Genomic DNA, 19,469 nt, shown 5'->3' with positions numbered 1-19,469 from the left:
CAGGGCTGAAGCTGGTAGCACTGTATTCTTTGAGTACATCCAACACCAGCAGAGAAGAGGTGGAAAACTCTGCCAACTCATGGCACACAGCAGCTGGTGCCAGCACTTCAGTTCCTCTTGTCACTGACCCTGGGAGAGGGTTCCCAGTTCCTCCTCAGTAGAAGTAAACAGGCAAATGCAGAAGTGCAGTTCTGAGCACGTGGTCTGCACATCTCGGAGGCAAGGTCTGAGAACAGGAAAAGACTGGCTCAGTTGTCTGTTTCTAGAGAAAAGTCAGGTTTTAGGTTTGCATTTGGCAATCCTTGCGATTCCCGCAGGCATTGGTGCTGCCAGGGTTTGCTAGTACCTCAACATAGCGTATGGTACTCGGTTACACTGGGCAGAATTTGTGTGTCTTCTGTGGAAACTTGTCTGCCTCTAGGGAAGCATTCTTTGGATATGTGGAGTGGTATGAAGAAGGACTCTGCAATTATACTATGCTAAGGCTGCTGAATTCATTGTGCTTTGCTCTGGGAATGGGCCAATTTCTAGTCCTACATTGCCAAATCATACTCTTTATTAGTCTAACAGCAGCTTTTTTTACTGGTCTGGAAATGGGACTTTTTATTTCGTGTCTCAGATGTCCCAAGTCAAGCTGGGAATAACTGATACTTGTCCTCTGCTTCTCAAAGAATCTTCATTCTCCTTGGACCAAATCTCTTAAGAAATCTGAAGTCCTCCTCAAGAATGTTCTTTTGCTTTCTAGGTGTGCATGCACCCCCATAATGTGCTTTCAGATGTGGTGAACTACACCTTGTGGCTGATGGAGTGCTCCCATGCCTCAGGCTGCTGCCATGCCACCATGTTCTTCTCCATTTGCTTCTCTTTCCGTGCTGTCCTGGAGCTCTTTGACAGGCACGACGGGCTGCGACGTCTGGTTAACCTGGTAAGGGCTGTGGCTTTAACTCTGGAACAGGGGTTTACTGGCGGGTTTTGCACCCTGTAAGTGCAACTGTGCAGAGTTTTGTTCTTTTGTTTGGTTTTGTTTGGGGTTTTTCTTCCTCTAATCCCAAGAGATGGAGAAGTGGGTTATCTATGCACCACTCACGTGCATCCTTTTATCTTTATTATTTTTATTATTATGATTATTGTCTAGAGACTTTCTACCCTTTGGGACCTTTTTTAGTGCAACTCCTGGGTTAAGCAACACTCATTCCAACCGTGGTGGTTTAGTGGTAGTGTTTCTTACCGCTCCACATAGATGTGCACCCTGTTGGATGTGGATGAATACAGCCTTGTTCCAGGAGAGGAGTGGCTGTGTGTGTGCTGCAGGAACCACTGTACCTTCTGGGCACAAGTTCAAGTCATGGTTCATGTAGAAAAGCTGCAATGCCTGCAGGGTGCTGCTGTGCCTAACTCAGGGACATCAGTGCTGCAGGGTGCAAGCACACTGTGTAGTGCTATTATTATGCCCAATAGCACTCAGCACAACGCTGCCTCCATACCCACACTTCTTTAGCCTAGAAAAAAGGAGGCTTGGGGTGATCTTACCACTCTCTACAACTACCTGAAAGGTGGTTTAGTTATGTGGGGGTTGGTCTCATCTCCCAGGCACGACTGACAGAACGAGAGGACACAGTCTTAAGTTGTGCTGAGGCCTTTTAGGTTGGATATCAGAAAAAACTTCATTGAAAGAATGTTTGGGCACTGGAATCATCTGCCCAGGGAGGTTGTGGAGTCACTGTCCCTGGACACCTTTAAAAAGAGATCAGATGTGGCACTCAGTGCCGTGATTTAGCTGATGAGGAGGTGTTAGGTCATAGGTTGAACTTGATGATCTCAAAGGTCTTTTCCAACCTAGTTCATTCTGTGATTTCTGTCTTCACAGATAGTGAAGGAGAGGGCATGGTTCAATTTAGGCTGTTTACCCACGCAGAGACACTTTTGTGTTCAGACAGCTCTAAGTGTGCTGCTGTGTCCTGTACAGTAAAGGCAATGTGTTTGGGTTTGGTACAAGAGCAGTTGAGAGTTGTAGATGCTTTTTTCCCTGAACACTGAGCTGATTAAATTTTTTTCCCCACACCCAAATTCTTCCTGAAGATAAGCACTCTGGAGATCCTAAACCTGGAGGACCAAGGAGCCCTCCTGAGCGATGATGAGATCTTTGCCAGTCGCCAGACGGGGAAGCACACATGCATGGCCCTGCGCCGCTACTTCGAGGCTCACCTTGCCATCAAACTGGAGCAGGTGAAGCAGTCGCTGCAGCGCACCGAGGGCGGCATCCTGGTCCATCCTCAGCCCCCCTACAAGGTGAGGAGCATATTGCAAGCTTTTCACATGTTGTGCATTTCTCAGTTGAATCCAAGCTGCAGACATTTGTAGATACCCTTGGAAGCCAGTGCAATCACTGGGCAGGCTGCAGTTGTTTTACTTGTGCTTCTTTCCTGTCGTGTGGGATGGCACTGTAAGGAAAATACAGGGGACCTTTGAGGTTTGTCTGAATTACATTTGATTAATGTAATTACTCCTGCTCATGTGCTGTGGTTCCCTTTCCATCTCTCAAAAACTCCAAGGCACGTTGTTTTTGATACTTGTGGGGTTTCCAATGCTGTGAATCTTTGAAAGGACAAAATCAGTATGTGTATAGAAGTATATAATGGTGAAAAACTCAGAAATAAGTTTAATTTGATAATGATAACTGAAATGTCTTTTGGACACCACTGTTTTTAGAAATTACCTGTGAGATCCAGATAGATAATAATCCAGTTTTGACCATGATTTTTCTTTCCTGATTTCTCCCTGAAAAGCTGGTTTTGTTGGTTTGTTTTGGGTTGGTTTGTTTGTTGGGGTTTTTTTAAACTAGATTTTATGGTTGCTGGTTTTGAAAAAGTACATTTACCTGTGGTTTCTGATTTAATTCACGATGATTTTCTGGAGGAGCTGAAATAAGAAAATAGAAGGGAGTTTTTGCTTCTGCAGAAATCACTTCTTTTCAGTAACTAAAGAAATGTATATAAACTGTTGCTTTCTCATGTAAATAAAAATATTGAAAGGCAAACTTGCTTGGAATTTTCACTATGTTTTGTAGTCAGAACTTAGAAACTGTAATTGAATCGTTTTAGCTACCTTTTAAATGTTTTAGCATAAATGTATATTGAATGATGGTTTAGTAACTACTAGATTAGTAGCTTAAAATCAGAGTAGAATTTTAATTTAATGTAACTTTTCTTAAGTTGGCCTTAGCTTTCTAAGACTGTAAAGAAACTTAGAGGATATTATCCTTAAGCCTATTATTGTATATTATAGTGACAGTTGCTGTATTCTTTTATAACTGGGGAATAAACCAGAAAGTAAATACTTAATCTGCAAGACACAGTGGTAGTCTAATCTTAGAGATGCAGTTTTCAGTTAAATCCCTGCAGTGGCAGGTCTGATGTGTGGGTTTATAACCCTTGTGATGTAATGGTGTCCCTTCCCTGCAGGCGTGCTCCTATACCCACGAGCAGATTGTGGAGATGATGGAGTTCCTGATTGAGTATGGGCCAGCACAGCTCTACTGGGAGCCAGCAGAGGTTTTTCTCAAGTTGTCTTGTGTCCAGCTCATGCTTCAGCTCATTTCCATTGCCTGCAACTGGAAGACGTACTATGCAAGGTGAGCTGTTTGCTGTTGTGCTCTGTTTGAGGGCAGCACATGACATTTCCAGGTTTTCTACCCTGATAGTGTTTAAAACAGGCACATGCTGGTTAGTGCTGTTAGGGCCTGTGCTGTGGCAGCACAGTGCTTATCAAAGCTAACTCTGGGGAAAGCAGGACTAAAATCTTAAGGTAGAGAGAGGGATCTCAAGAAATTTCTGAAGAGCCAAAATGCCTCAGGCCTCTGATTACTATGACTGATTTCTCAGAAAAGCCTCATCACAATTCTGTTCCTCTTTCTATCTGTCTCAAAATTTGTTTACCTTTTTGTTAAGAGAAAGGCTAGAAAATGCTCCAAGAAGAGGGTGAAATCAAGACATATCTTAATCCTGGAATGAGGTGGACCAGGCTCCCTCCTCCTTATTTCTGCTGCCTACAGGAGCTCCTTACCTGACTTAAATTGAAAGCCTTTGAAATCTGTTTTGCTTCTGCAGTTCCCTGCCTCCCTCCCACTCTCAGGTTGCACTCTCCTGGGTAGTTTGTGTTCTCCTGTTTCTTTCTTCTGCAGCTGTTTCCTAATTGCTACCTGGGTTAACTCCTGCCTTTCCACACAGGTTATATAGATCTCTTCTTTTTTGCATTTTTCTGCTCTCACACATCTTGCTGCACATCCCTTTTCACCTTCCACACACCTGTGTCTTTCTTAAACTGGAGTCTAAGTTGGTGCCCTTTTGACTATCAGAGTTGTCTGGTTTGCTGCTAAACAGTTTCCCTGGGCTTCAGAAAAACTTCCTTCCTAGTTAACTAGTGACAGAGTATTTTGGACGGCAGTGTTTCCCACCTAAGATGTAGAGTTAGATTAGATTTAGAAGTTTAATTTAGAATGCTTTCCTTAGTAAGTCCTAACATTCTTATTTTTATGCATACAAAACTACTGTGCTTTTAGGAGCCTGTGAGCCATGTGGGATAAATGTTGGCAGACTGCAGGCAATGGTGTGCATGTGAGCACTGCCTTCTATGGAGACCAGCCCTTTTCACTGTAAAATCAAAAGGCACCATCAAATGCAGCAGATGTGACTGATTTACTTCCGTTTCTTGGAGCAGAGTTAGTTGAATACTATTTTATGTTATTGAAACAACTCTCTACATGCAATTCTAAGAAGTTCTTCTGTTGCTGTCTTCCAGGAATGACACAGTACGATATGCTTTGGATGTACTGGCCATCCTGACTGTAGTTCCTAAAATCCAGTTGCAACTGGCAGAACCTGTGGATGTGTTAGATGAAGCTGGATCCACTGTTTCCACTGTGGGTAAGCTGAATATGGTCCTAATGTCTTACACATTTCTCTCTTGTCTTCTGCTACATGGATTTTGGCTGGCTGTTCCTCATCAACAGGGAGACAAGGGTTAAAATAATTCATGTGCTCAGAGCTGCTGTCAAGGATGCAAATAAATGGGAGAGTGCACTGTGGTTAAAATCGTGTCTTGATTAGCATTGTGGTTGGGTTACAAATTTAGAGGCAGGTCTTTCTCCTGCACTTGTTTTCAAGAGCTCATTAAATATGGGTGGAGGCAAATATACTTTTGTAATGGGACTATTAGGTTTCTTCTGTTTCTCAGAAATTTAGGTCTCCTGAGGATATGGCATTTGAGAGTCAGGGAGAGGAACAATTATTGCTGTGTGAGTTATGCTCTAACTGGTTATCTCCAGGTTCAGCATGTAAATGAGTGAGACGTGCCTGGATCAGATCCAAGGCTTCTGTTTTAACTGGAGCCTCACTTTTCTTTTTAAGAAAATAAAAATAAAAGGCAGGCAGAATACTAGATATAGGCAAAAGATAGTTTATTTTAAACAAAAAGTCTCTAGGCAAACACCAGTTCTGTGAGGGTTTTGATATTCTGAAGCAGACATGAAACTAGCAGGAATTCTATGGGGAAAAAAAGTCTCCCTAAAGTTTCTTTTTTGCCTGATTCCTTTTGAAAGTTGTGATATGATTTTGTCCTCAATGACTTGGTCCACTTCCTTCCTCTTAGTGTTTATACAAGAGAGCTCTATGCAGTAAGAGTCAGAGCTTTTCTGTGCATCTTGCTCTGTCCAGATACTTTGCAAATTTTTTTTACTCCTGGGCTGTGCTTGATCACCATGTCTAAGAGATTGTGTGACACTATCTACTGATGATGAGGTGGAGGACCAGCAGTGCAGGGAAACATTTTTCTAGGGAGGTAGAAAGATATGTCTCGGACTAGTTAGCAGAACATCAGGAATTTCTGGTTTTGAATTTTGAAGAAAACCTATTTTCTTCAAACTTGTTGGAGGACTCCCTTACTTGTCTGATCGCCTTGTGTAAGATAACATTTTAGAGTACTAAAGAAACAACTTCTTTCCCTCACCAGGTATTAGTATCATCCTTGGAGTTGCTGAGGGCGAGTTTTTCATCCATGATGCTGAGATTCAGAAATCAGCCCTTCAGATCATCATCAACTGCGTGTGTGGCCCAGATAACCGGATCTCCAGCATCGGGAAATTCATCTCCGGCACTCCTCGTCGAAAGCTTCCTCAGGCCCCCAAGAGCAGCGAGCACACGTTGGCCAAGATGTGGAACGTGGTGCAGTCCAACAACGGCATCAAGGTGCTGCTGTCATTGCTGTCTGTGAAGATGCCGATCACTGATGCCGATCAGATCCGGGCGCTGGCCTGCAAAGCGCTGGTGGGGCTCTCGCGCAGCAGCACCGTCCGGCAGATCATCAGCAAACTGCCCCTGTTCAGCAGCTGTCAGATCCAGCAGCTGATGAAGGAGCCGGTGCTGCAGGACAAGCGCAGCGAGCACGTGAAGTTCTGCAAATACGCCGCCGAGCTCATCGAGCGCGTCTCGGGGAAGCCCCTGCTCATCGGCACGGACGTCTCGCTGGCGCGGCTGCAGAAGGCGGACGTGGTGGCCCAGTCGAGGATCACCTTTCCTGAGAAGGAGCTGCTGCTGCTGATTCGGAACCACCTCATCTCTAAGGGCCTCGGGGAAACGGCGTCTGTCCTTACCAAAGAGGCCGACCTGCCCATGACTGCGGCGTCTCACTCTTCTGCCTTCACCCCTGTCGCGGCTGCCGCCTCTCCGGTGACTCTGCCCCGCACTCCTCGCATGGCTAACGGCATCTCGGCCCGTTTGAGTAGCCATGCTGCCGTAGGTTCCGCTGCCACCTCTGTCCACGCTCAGGCAAGGCCGTCTGCGTCCCAAGGTCCACCCGCCCTTCCAGGCCCTTCTTACGCCAGCAACTCTCCTCTGATTGGCAGGATTAGCTTTGTCAGGGAGAGGCCGTCTCCCTGCAACGGCAGGAAAATCAGAGTGTTGCGACAAAAATCGGACCATGGCGCTTACAGCCAGAGCCCAGCTATCAAAAAGCAGCTGGACAGACACCTTCCTTCCCCACCCACGCTGGACAGTATAATCACAGAGTACCTTAGGGAGCAGCATGCCCGCTGCAAGAACCCTGTTGCCACCTGTCCCCCTTTCTCTCTCTTTACTCCCCACCAGTGTCCTGAGCCAAAACAGAGGCGCCAGGCGCCCAGTAACTTTACCTCACGGCTGACCCGCAGGGCGGCCTTTCCGAAGTACGGAGGGGTGGATGGTGGCTGCTTTGATAGACACCTTATATTTAGCAGGTAAGGAAGAAAACTTCTCTTGTAATCCCTCTGAGTGTACCCTGTGCCAGAAAGCCTTACCTGGATTCAGGCTGTGCAGTCCCATGGTGGAGTATCTTTGGAGACAAAAGAGTTGTCATTGACGGTGACAGTGAGAGAGCCTTGGAAGACATTTTTAGTAGTTGTTCTGTTTGTCTTGTGCTTAGTGCCGACCCTTAGTACACAAAGCACACTTTATTTTCAGTAGCAACATTGACTAATGAAGCTGGTTGCTCTTTGTTTTCCTTTGGAAGGTGAGTATGTAGCACCAATTTTATGAGAGTGTAACATAGCCTTGAGGATGGTTGGCTGACAGATGCAAGACAGTGAAATCTATATTTTGTTCGTGCAACTGAATCATCAGCACCACAAGTTGCCTTTTTATGTGGCCTTTCTCGAGGTTAAACTGGAAGGTGAGGTAAAGTTTATGAAAATAAAGGTGGCACATTCATGAAAGCGTCTTCACAGTGAAAGCAGTGTCAGTGTGGGAAGTTATGATGCCAGGATGTTGTTTGGCTCATGTGACATCTTCTTGTGCTAAGTGTTTCGGGACTGTTAGGAATGTTTTTGCTAGCTCTCTGTACTTACCCAGGTGTTGGCATTACAGGTTTTCCATCAATCCAGCTTTGAAGATGGAGTCCAAGTGCTTCAGGTTAATGATGTGCTGTAATAGAAGTACCACGTAGTGGAAAACAAACCCTGAAAGATTGCAAACACTGTTGCAATACTCAAGCATTAGTCTTCAAACTGACACTTGGCTTACTCTAGAAGAAAGCTTTAACTTGTACCTGCGTAATCTTTAAGGGCTGGATTTAATATCATCAGACCACATTTCAGTTTTGCTTCTCCCCTTTGGGTTACCCATGTACTTCTTCCTTCTCTAGGTTCCGTCCAATTTCTGTGTTCAGGGAAGCAAATGAGGATGAGAGTGGCTTTACCTGTTGTGCATTTTCTGCGAGAGAACGATTCTTAATGCTGGGTACTTGCACGGGGCAGCTGAAACTCTATAATGTGTTCAGTGGACAGGAAGAGGCCAGTTACAACTGCCATAACTCGGCCATCACGCACCTTGAGCCATCCAGGGTAAGGAATCACAGACCTGTTCTGATTTTTAGCAGTTCTCACTGCCTAAGCCCTGGGTATGTTCATCTGAAATGTACCCACTGGCTGCCCTGCAGTGCCTCTCATGGAAGTGCTGACAATAGTTGCCTATTCTCGCTCTTGTGAGTTCTACGTTTAGGGTTTTTTCTTCCCAAGATAATAAAGAAGATACACGGTGGCTGTGTACCTTCTTAAGAAATGAATATTTAAGTGTGGAAAATGCTTAAACTGACTGTTACACATTTATCCATGTGTGAGATAAAATACCAGTGTTTATATATCTTTGCTGGAGAAAGAAACTTTTCAGGGGATGATTCTGGAAAGAAAGAAAAGATTTATAAGCAGAATGGACTCCCCTCATGGGGCATCAGAATTCAGCCATGGATTATCCTGATTTTATCTGCTGTTAACATCATAGATTGTTCCTACTGTTACCTGTAAAGTTTGTCTACCAAGGGCTCTTTGTTATACGTAGTATTAGATACTTGGATTTTATACCTATAGGAGTAGTATTAGGCACAAAAGTTGCTCTATCTTGAGTTAAAAGTGTACAGGTAAAATTATAACCTCTGTTTTCTCTGGTGTTCTTTTCCTTTCCTCAACTCCAATCTGGAAATCCAGGATGGATCTTTATTGCTGACATCTGCTACGTGGAGCCAACCTCTGTCTGCGTTGTGGGGAATGAAGTCTGTCTTTGATATGAAGTAGGTGCACTCTGATTCAGCTGTGGGCTGTGCTGCAGTTGGAAGAACTGTTTGATACAAGAATAAACTCAAAAACAGAATAGTACAGATCTCTAAATGTCTCTTGTGAAAAACAAAATGTGATCCCTTTCTTATGTTGGTAATTTCCCTATTTTATTTGGTACAGAGCAAATTCTAACTGAGTTCTACCTGAAGTCCTGTTTCATGCAAGATAGATCACTAAAGTCGCTGTTACTCCTGAAGGCAAACAAATGTTTGTTTTTATTCTCATGTTTGTAAATTATCTTGGCAATCTTTGTGTAGCCAGGTCAGAATTGAACTAGCATGGTGGTTTGCATGGTGAAATTGTCAGACCTGGACTGCAAACTCTTTATAATCTATTGCAGTATTTACAATTGTTCCTTTCCATAAAAAAGTTGGTGGAAAACTCTTTCATTTGTCACAGGTTTGATTGTTGTCTACTTGAGTTGTAAACAACTGTTTTGGTGTGGCCTGTGTGGGGTCAGCTAGAGGCCTTTCTTCAGAGGAAAGGTTCAACTCCCTCAGGCTGCACGTGTTCCAGTGTTCACAATGCCATCCATCTCTGATTTCTCCTAAGTGTGATATTGGAGGTCTGAATTTACTTCTGCACTATGATGTGGTCAGTGGTAAAGGAGAGGGATTTCTACGTCTTTTCTCTGCTGTTGAAACCTGTGCTGGAGCTTTTGGGGTTGTTTGGATCATGTAGAATCTGCAATTCCGTGACTTCCTTACTGACTGTATCTGCAGGCATTCCTTCCCGGATGACCACTATGTGGAGTTCAGCAAGCACTCTCAGGACAGGGTCATTGGCACAAAGGGAGATATTGCACATGTAAGTACCAGGAAAGCTCCTGGCTGTGAAGCTCTGGCAGAAATATAATTCTCCATAGGATATCTGTTAATTGACGTGAGTGCTTTGATGCTCTGTGGAACTGATGAACTTCAGAGGAAAGCTTTGAAAGTGTCAAGTAACTTCTCCCTGTTCCTGAGGGTATAAACTTGCCCATCACAAGCAGTGTGGATGTGTTGCCTCTGGGCAAGTACCCTGGGCAATTTTAGATTTTGCTTTGTTTTATTATTTGAGAGGATTTGCAGGATTTTTTTTCCCCCTCTGAAGTTGCTTTCCTAGCCCTGCTTTTCAGTAATAATAATAATAATAAAAATAAAGTTCCACTGTAAACAGTAGCTCAGTCAACAGCTGTGGGAAATGACCTATTAGAAATGTCCTTACTTTTGGTAATTTACTTAGTTTTGGGTTGTTTAACTTTACCACTGTATCTTGAGAGTACTGTTGTAGTGCTTTGCATGAATTCCTGCAAATTGGACAGACAATGCTTCAGAGAACTTCTGCTGCTTTGCAGTGCCAATTTGCATTTGTTATAGGCCCTGTCTCTCTTAAAGGAGAATTTGCCTAAAAATTTTCAGTGAAATGTAATTTACTCAAATTATTTATCATTTCACATGTTACTCTGATTTGTTTAAGTAAACTCTCTATTCCTGCCCAGTTTTTAATTTGGATTTAGCTGGAAGTTTGTGTATTGTGTTTATCTGGTAAACAGATTTGTTTTCCAGTTCTAGAGAACATTTTCCTTTGTAAGTTTGAACAAGAGCTAATCTCTAAAGGATATTACAGATCAGATTTATCTGAGGAGATGATCATAAACCTTATGTACTAGTTTAAAGCCCTTTTTTATATTCCAAAAGTTTCTTGTGCCAAAGCTCAAATTTGCCTTTCTGTGTAAATGCCAGGAATTTTAAATAATTTTCTATAGTTTCTGGCTTTTTCCCCCCCCTCGCTGTGTGCTTTGGAGTTTTAATGTTTGTAAATACCATCTGCTCTGAAAGCAGTTCCATTTCTGAAATGGTTTCTGGCTAAGTGGTACCTGGTGATTGCATCTTGCCAGTCCTCATAGTGGGGTGGTTTTATTTGGAACTCACCCTGATTGTAGAGAAATGTGGCAGTGAACCTGCGGTAAGCCAAGCACTGGCCAAAACTTGTTGTGAGGCTTGGTTCCAGCTGTGAAAAACTATTCAAGGGCTGGTAGGAAGGGTTATTTATGGAATGCTGTCACATGAGATGGAAAATTGGAATGGGGTGATTCTGTAAGCAGTGTAGGAAGGGGAACAGGGGGATTTTAGGCACAGGTGTATTACAAATTGTGACTAATCTTTCTTTTTCTTTTTAACCTAAAAGATCTATGATATTCAGACTGGCAACAAGCTATTGACTCTGTTTAACCCAGATCTTGCCAACAACTACAAGAAGAACTGTGCCACTTTTAACCCCACTGATGACCTTGTCCTAAACGATGGTGTCCTCTGGGATGTCAGATCAGCACAAGCCATCCACAAGTTTGACAAATTCAACATGACTATCAGTGGTGTTTTCCATCCCAATGGGCTGGAGGTCATAGTCAACACTGAAATTGTATCCTTTGGGCCACTGTGGGGACTGGGATGGATGAACAAGTAGCTGTTTGCAGAGTTGCATGAATGGTCTTCTGTGTTACATGTTGTGTGTGGTAACAGGAGCCTCTATCTGTGAATCAAGGAAAAGTAGGGACTGTTAGGTAGCTAAGTTAAACCTAGATTCTGCCTCTAATGCAGTCTGAAGAAAATACTTTTATTACAGAGAGAGCAAGAGAGATTTTCTCCTCTGATCCACTCTGTAGCACCTCAGCTCTCTTCCCATGTCTTGACAAGATCAGGCTTGAAGGTACTGCAGTCACCTCTCATGGCTGGGAATGGCATTTTAAGTCAGAGCTTTCTCATTTTGAGCACATGGAATGGAATTGTAGTGCCAGTGTCCAAATCTACTTCCATCATATTTGCAAGACAGCGACAATGAGGTTCCTTGAACGCAATTAGCCAGTTCTTTGCCACTTCATTGAAAAGGGAATAGAAATTTTCAATTTTGTTCCTCCTTAATCTGTGTTTTTTCAGTGGGACCTCCGAACTTTCCATTTGTTACACACAGTACCTGCACTGGATCAGTGTCGTGTGGTCTTCAACTATACTGGCACGGTGATGTATGGAGGTAGGATTTCTACCCTTACATCACTCTCCTGGGTCACCTCTTGTGAGATAAGTAGATGCTTGTTCAGTGAAATGGGAAGCTTCAGAGGCTGTGTAACCCCAGGCCTTACTGCCATATGTGAACTGGTTTTTTTCCAGGATGTTCATGGTGCATGTATTGCTGACAAAGACAGTTTTCTGTAACATCAGCAATATCATAACTAATTTGGGAGATTAAAAAGCAACCTATTGTCTAATGGCAGATCCAGTGATGCTTGAGAAAATAATTTTGTCCTCTGTATTAAGTTTTGATGATCTGTGGTATCAATAAAGGCACTTCTGGAAGAGCAGATATTAAATGGGTCTTGCCAAGCTCTTAAATCTAAAGAAAATTCATGTCAGAATCTGATTTGATCTGAAGTTGATTAATGATAGTGACTAATGGAAGGCACATTTGTGGGATAATCTTTCCTTGTTTCAGCTATGTTGCAGGCAGATGATGAGGATGACCTTCTGGAGGAAAGAATGAGAAGTCCCTTTGGCTCTTCTTTCAGGACATTTAATGCAACTGATTATAAACCTATAGGTAAGAGTAAGAGAGGAGCTAATAGCTTTGTCTGGAAGTTTGGAGGTTTTTTGAAAGTTTGCTTCGTAACATTCACTTCTCTGTGTATGTGTGAGAAAACAAACTGCTGCGTCCTGTTCTGGAGGAAGCACAGGAGCTGGGTTTAACGCTGACATAGTTTCAAGTATCATATCCCATTCAGTGTGTGACTGCCTTACTTGCTTCTGTTCAGCAGTTCTGTTCCTCTCCTCTTTCCAAGTAAGGCATAATCTGAGACACTAGGTCACTTGGCCAGGTTGGCATTGCTTCCATTTCTCATGGGGCTCTTTTTTTAGCTGATGGAGCTAAGCTAATTGCTGCGGTGGACATAAACAAAGGTGGCTTTCGCCGTTGAAGGGTGGCATAGGTCACAACTCAGTCTCTTTGTTGCCACCTATTCTGAAGGATGATCTGCTGTTTACTGTGCTGCTTAGGGAAACCAGTAAATGTATTATTAAGGGAGGAGGCACTGTGCAGAGCAGGTTAAGAGCTTACATGGCTGGTTTTTTACAATGATCTCCAGCGTTTCTATTGTTTATTACAGGTTGAATTACCTACATTCATTTCACTCATTTCAGCTGTTTTGTGTTGTCCCAAGACTGGATTATTTGCTTTTTGACACTTCTTTTTCAGTGAGCATTAAGTAACCTGCAGTTAAGCACTGAGTTTGTTCTGTGATGTTTTCCAGCTACCATAGATGTAAAGCGGAATATCTTTGACTTGTGCACAGACAGCAAGGACTGCTATCTGGCTGTCATTGAGGTAAAGCAGCTAAAATAAACCCTGGTCTCTGTAGCTTGTTTCTTTTTTTGGAGTTCCTGCTGTGAAATTCGTGTCCTAAGCAGTGGTGGTGTTTTGATGGTGCTAAAGATGCTGTTTGTTTTTTATTCTGTGCCCCCTGCAGTTTTGTTTTGCTGCCTCTTATTCCTTAAATTTCCAGACACATTTGCTTCTCTTCTTCAAACTCTTCCCACTTTAAAATGTAGATATTTTCTTTCTCATGAGCATAAAGAAAAAAGTGGTTTTTTTCCTTATTTATGGCAATAATATCCTATTATTGCAAATTAAAATGTGTGCTGGACTGAATAACTGGGAAATGCAATCTTTTGAGGGTTTCCTACAGAGCTTTTCTGTGAATTACTCTTACTGTTCTTTTTGCACTTGTCTTCCTAGCAAAATCCCAGACCCTAAAGATTTGAAGCAAAAATTACTGAGCTAAACTTCTGGTTTGTTAGGGATGCAGTTCTTTGCTTCATACATAATATGTTGTCAGAACCCAATTTCTTGAAGCCTGATTATGTGCGTGTAATGCCAAATGTAGTTTGTGAACCATTGATCCCTACAGACCACAAAAGCAGCTCAGGAATTTGTAGCAGGGCAAATTTCATGTTTAGCGACTGAAGCTGGAGATGGACAAGGGTTGTGAGACCAAGAAAATTTTCTTTAATGGGAGTTATTGGAAATGTTACTTGAGGGAACATGGCAGGTCTTGAAACCAGAGACCCATTTTTAGTGTGAATTTTAATGCTGCTGGTGAATGGGAGGGAGGAATTTTGGAAGTGTTGCTGTGATTGAGATCAGATGTAGCATTGACTATGACAGCTGAGCTCAGTTCCTGTGGTTAATTTCTGTGTGGGCATCTCCCCTGCAGAACCAGGGCAGCATGGATGCCATGAACATGGACACGGTGTGCAGGCTCTATGAAGTGGGCCGCCAGCGGCTGGCAGAAGATGAGGAGGATGAAGAAGAAGATCAGGTGAGAAGCATGGCATTGACCTGGGTGTTCAAGAGTAGCTGTTAGCCCTCTACATGTGTTCATGTTTTACCCAGAAAGTACAGAGGCCTCATTTGTCCTAATGTGAAATAGATCACGTTACTATCAGTGTAAACAAAGACCTTCTGTGCAAAACCTGTGTAACAGGTAACCTGTGAACAGTAACTTTGTGTGCTGTAAACTAACACAATCATTTATGATTTATTCATTTCCTTAAGTATTCAGTCCTGATCAGAAGCTTTGCTTTTTGTTCTGCTTTTTTTAAAGTATTTCAACCCTCAATATAGACAGTAGTGCTTAAGGCTTTCCTGTTTTCAATTCCAGTTCTCATATTTGGACATAATCTATCACCAATTTCTGAAAGAGACACATCTTATGACTAATGCAGTGAAACTGCACTATACTTCTGCACAGCAAAAGGTTTAAATAATTTTGAAGAGGGCTGTAGGTTTTCACTGGGATGTGTTGGTTTTCCTTCTCTGATCAGCTGTTTGATCTCTGGCAACTTGACAGAAGAGCCCAGAGCTGCAAGAAGTGCCCCTCAGGGTACAGCTGGTAGAGTACACAGTAGCACAGAATGCTTACTCCAGTAAAGTGAGAATTAAAATTCCACAGAATCAATTTGTAGCTTTGTGGGTGTCAGGTGGTTTGGGGGTCTTTTTGAATAGGCAAAAACCTTATGCTTCCATTCTGTAAAGATTTAAAATGCATTATTCTTTGCTCTTTGATGTATGCATTCTAGTAAATCATATGTTTATAATTCTAGTAAATCATACATTTGTGTATCTTGTGAGTAAAGCTGACTTCACCTTTTCCAAAGAAGGTAATACTTTGGTGTGGTTTTTATTTTTTTTTTCCCTGACTGTGGAAAACTGAATTTATGCTATTCTTTCTATCTCTGAATCTTCCTATTGCTAGGTTAAAATTCCTACTTTCTAGTTCAGAAGGCTGGAGATAAGGTCTCAAGAAAGAGTAACTTTCTTTGCAGTGAGTTGTTATTACGATTTCCCTGTAATTCTGAAGATAAAACTGTAGTTCTGGTTTGGGTGTAAAGTGTCTTTCCTGGCCACTGAGTGTGCTGCAAGGTTGCAGTTGAAGTCTTGGCATTCTTTTGAAATCATTGGTCACTATATCTATTCATAGATTGGATAGATCAAAAGAATAGAATTTCTTGGGAAGCAATGAAGAGGGAGGAGAGATGATTGCTTGCTCCTTCCTTTCTATATCCCAGCCATCCATTGCCATGGGCAATATTTGCTATTTCTATCTCCACTTCCACTGTTTTTGTTCACTTTTACAATATTTTAGTATTCATATTTTCTTTATGAAATCTCCAAAAATAGTTTGTAACAGAAATGGGTTTTGCATTGTACAGTGATTAACTAGCAGCTGCCAGGGCACTGCTTTACAAAATCACTGCTAAGTGTTGACTTAAGGGAGATGTGTTTGTGCAAGGCAGTCAATGGTTCCAGGCTGTAACACCAGGTAGCCAGCAGAGATAAGGGATCTGCCATCCAGCAGATGTGCCTGGGGGCACTTTCTGTCCTGCAAATAGAGGTGGCCCAGGCAGGATCTGTGTGTGGTAAAAGCTTTTCTGTGAAGCTGATGAAATGTTCAAACAAGGCTGCTCCTGGATTGATTTGCAAGCTAAGAGTGATTAGTTGGTATTGCATAACTGCTGCTTTTTATGGCCTCCATTTCTGGGGTTTGTACATGTTTCCTAGACAGCAGCTTTTAGGGATGGTTATAACCAAGTTTCTTTAGTAAGAGAGATTTGGTTTTAATATAAGCAACACTTATGAACCCAAATTCAAGTCAATGTACATATATCTAGCTAAACATAAACTAAACCCCTTGCTCTTTGTCCCACAACTGTTCTGTGCTTTTTCTTCAGGTTTGTTTTTGTCTTAGGTTTACAAAATACAGTTTTTGTCTCTGTAGAGACATCCAACATTGAGCTAGAATTAATGGAGGTTTCCCTGAATAAAGACAGGATCTCTTTGCTACACTTCTCTGAGAAGTTCCCTGATGGAAGGATTTTTGTTTGTGTGCATATCCTCACCCATATGTAGATGTTCAATATTTGCCTAGATAGTTTCTGTGATTTAGCTTTTGAAAAATTTGGTGTAGCATTTCAAACTTGTTGGAACTTCTCACAGATAACTCTAAAACCCCTTCTGACTTAAAGAGGATGCTTTCTGATCTTTCTTGAGAGTGGTGGTGGGGGGAAATGTGTATGAATTAACATGAATCTGGTCAAGGTTTGTGAGGCAGAAACGAATCTGTTTGACCCCTACCTCTTCACACCTTGACTTGATGTATATTTGGATTTTTACGTCTGACCTACATGGGTCCATGGGTCCGTTTTTTTTTGCCTGTACAGAAAGTAATGACTACTCAGATAGAAGGGTGGCTGATAGGCAAGCCTTGCTCAGGAGACATGTCATGCACAATGAAAGGGCTTTAAAATTTTTGCTGAGAGAGATGAACTATGCAGAAAAATATCTGCCTGACTTTTTTTACCTTAAATTTTGGTGCCTCACTATGTCAGTTCTGACAAATATCAGCTGATGGCTCCATGACAGCTTTTTCAGAAAGTAAAGACTGAGAGTCTGTGAAATGGATCTAGCAGGCATGTTTGGCCTACAGATATCTTCCAGTTCCTTCTGTGATTTAAGAAACAAAACTACTATGTTATTCCTCCTATCTCAAACCAACCTTGTAAGATCAACTGATCTGCTACATAAATAGCCCTCAAATTAAATGATGGGGGTGACTCAGTGGCTTGAGCTGCAGTGAATGTTTGTGGGTTTGTTTGAAAGGCTGGAGGGGCAGCACCAGTGTGACCTGGTTGTTCCCTGTGCCACCCTTTCCCTAGGTATGGCCAGTGATCCAGAGCTGTCAAACAGAACAAATGCTACTGAGCATTGATGCTCTGTGGTCTGCACTTACTGTGCACTGAGGGAAAGTGAAGATGTAACATGCTTAACAAGAATCTGTTTGCAAGCTCCTTCGTTGGGTGTTTTACTCCAAAAATACCAGTGTTCCTGCCTTGAACTTCCATGGGTTTTGGGAAATATTTCACTGCTGGATGAGTATCCAAATGTCTCCATCAATAACCAGCAGTCTTACTCACAAGTATTTGCAAAACTGTGTTCAGCATACAGGGAAATAGGTAAGGGTTTCCTATTTTTCAGTCTGACTGCAAGACCTACCTATTTTTCCTCCTGTATTTGCCACTGTTCTGATACTCTCCTTCAGTTAGATTTAGTGAAAATAAGTCGCTTGTCTGAGCTCCTGGTACAGATCTTGGACCATCTTTTTGTTGTTAGCTTGCTTTATTCTTACTTATTTCTCTTTCTTGGCTGATTGGTATCCCTTGTTTCACTTGTTAATCTACTGTCTTCTGTAGTGAGACAGAGGAGGACTTTCAGAGGAAATGGCACGTAGCAGCTGCCATGGGCTAGAAAAGACGACTTCAGAAATATTGTGTGCTCAGAAAAGCTCAAACCAAGGGAACACAGAGTAGACTCAAAACTGAAACTCAAGTCTGAATGAGATGATCTGAGTGGGTTTTAGGATTTTCAGTCTGTGCACTTTTATTTCCCTGTTTTAGCTTTTCTTTCCAGATTAGTTGTTTAAGGCATGTTTTTCTCTCTGTGGTACTTGGGGGTGATGTTGCATCTGTAAGGCTCAAGCAGTGTCCTCAGTTATTGTCATGTTCAGAGAGATTTATGGCTTCAGCAGCACATTGCTTCACCTAGCTGTCCCTGTCCTATAAAGTGTGTTCTACTTCTTTTGCCAGACCTGAAGAACTGTTAATTATCCTGCAGTGCTTCTGGGCTATCGAAATGGTTGATGGTAGGTGTGTAATTTGTCTTTTTGCATTGGTTTAGAAAATTCTAGGTGATGGGAAATAAGCTTTGTTGATAAGGCAATAAAGACTCGAAAGACAATCACTATTCCAACACATGGTTTAGCCAGGGTGGAGAATGTTTTCCTCAGCTTTCTCTGTGGTCTTTGTGATCCCAGTTTCTACTTTTGTTCTAGGATTCTCCCCCTGTCTGCCTGCAACAATAATTCCAACAGCAATTCCACTGTACTTTATTGCTGTTGTTTCATATAGTTGGTTTGTTTTTTTCATGTGAATACTTACTTGCTGAGGGAAGACCCGACAAACCTTAATCCATATTGGCACAAATATTTGGGAATCATCAGACCATGGTGGTGCTTTGCCACTACAAAGTGACTAGAATGATTTTTGTCACCAGGGACCCTAAAATAAGGGTTTGTTTTAGGAGCTGTTCCTGTAATATTTGAAGGTACAGTTTGATTTCAAATCTTACTCAGGGATAAAATGGTTTACAGAATAATAGCTCTGAATGGCTATTTTCAGACAAATGTCTCAAATGATAATAAATATGTGTCAATTGCCCACCTTCATAAAAGTCTTTGAGCTTAGTTGCAGCTGGGAAGGCTGAGTAAAGACTGGTTTCTATCAAAGACCTTCTTATATAACAGACACATCTTTTTAACTGGCATCCTCCAAAAAAAGATATTTAAAAGAACAGTGCCTGTACTTTTAACTGCATTTTTACATACTGTGACTGCTTTAGGTTTTGAAAAAGTAGAATAGGCTATTTTCAGTAGCTCTCAGGCAGTGCAAACAGAGGAAATTCTTGGAAAGAGATAAGTATTTGGAGTTTCCAGAAGGGCAGACTTAGTATTATGGAGTAAAACAGCTTCAGCAGAGATAAAAACATATTCTGCCTGTTCAGTGACATAAATCAAAAATGTCCTTCCTCTTGCCTAACACATCTTTCTAGAATTCCCACAGTAGTTGGGATGCAAGTAAATAAAAGCTGCCTCAGCTATGATGAGAAATGCCAGTCAGAGGCTTGAGAAAATAAAGGACAAATTCTTGTCCATAAAGGAGCTCATTTACCTGCCAAATTCTTAAATTCC

The 19,469-nt window shown here is 42.2% G+C and overlaps 1 protein-coding gene across 3 annotated transcripts in view; it reads left to right on the top strand.

Annotated features, from left to right (window-relative positions):
- The window catches only part of DCAF1 (DDB1 and CUL4 associated factor 1), a 47,615-nt gene that overhangs the window by 17,636 nt on the left and 10,510 nt on the right, over positions 1-19,469 (top strand). For 2 of the 3 annotated variants that reach the window (XM_040076183.2, XM_040076185.2), the window contains exons 10-22: positions 746-925; positions 2,080-2,289; positions 3,462-3,631; positions 4,798-4,922; positions 6,007-7,267; positions 8,170-8,368; positions 9,008-9,090; positions 9,859-9,943; positions 11,306-11,539; positions 12,055-12,148; positions 12,608-12,712; positions 13,419-13,492; positions 14,382-14,486. In XM_040076183.2, coding sequence (XP_039932117.1) covers positions 746-925; positions 2,080-2,289; positions 3,462-3,631; positions 4,798-4,922; positions 6,007-7,267; positions 8,170-8,368; positions 9,008-9,090; positions 9,859-9,943; positions 11,306-11,539; positions 12,055-12,148; positions 12,608-12,712; positions 13,419-13,492; positions 14,382-14,486 — 2,925 coding nt within the window. Of the gene's footprint in view, positions 1-745; positions 926-2,079; positions 2,290-3,461; positions 3,632-4,797; positions 4,923-6,006; positions 7,268-8,169; positions 8,369-9,007; positions 9,091-9,858; positions 9,944-11,305; positions 11,540-12,054; positions 12,149-12,607; positions 12,713-13,418; positions 13,493-14,381; positions 14,487-14,828; positions 15,136-19,469 lie in introns of those variants that run through there. The other variant, XM_040076186.2, reaches the window with a different exon arrangement.

This window comes from Hirundo rustica, chromosome 12, assembly GCF_015227805.2.
Source record: "Hirundo rustica isolate bHirRus1 chromosome 12, bHirRus1.pri.v3, whole genome shotgun sequence".
Classification (NCBI taxonomy): Eukaryota; Metazoa; Chordata; class Aves; order Passeriformes; family Hirundinidae; genus Hirundo; species Hirundo rustica.
The sequence above is the reverse complement of the archived record's forward strand: the minus strand, read 5'-3'. Positions and strand labels throughout refer to the sequence as shown.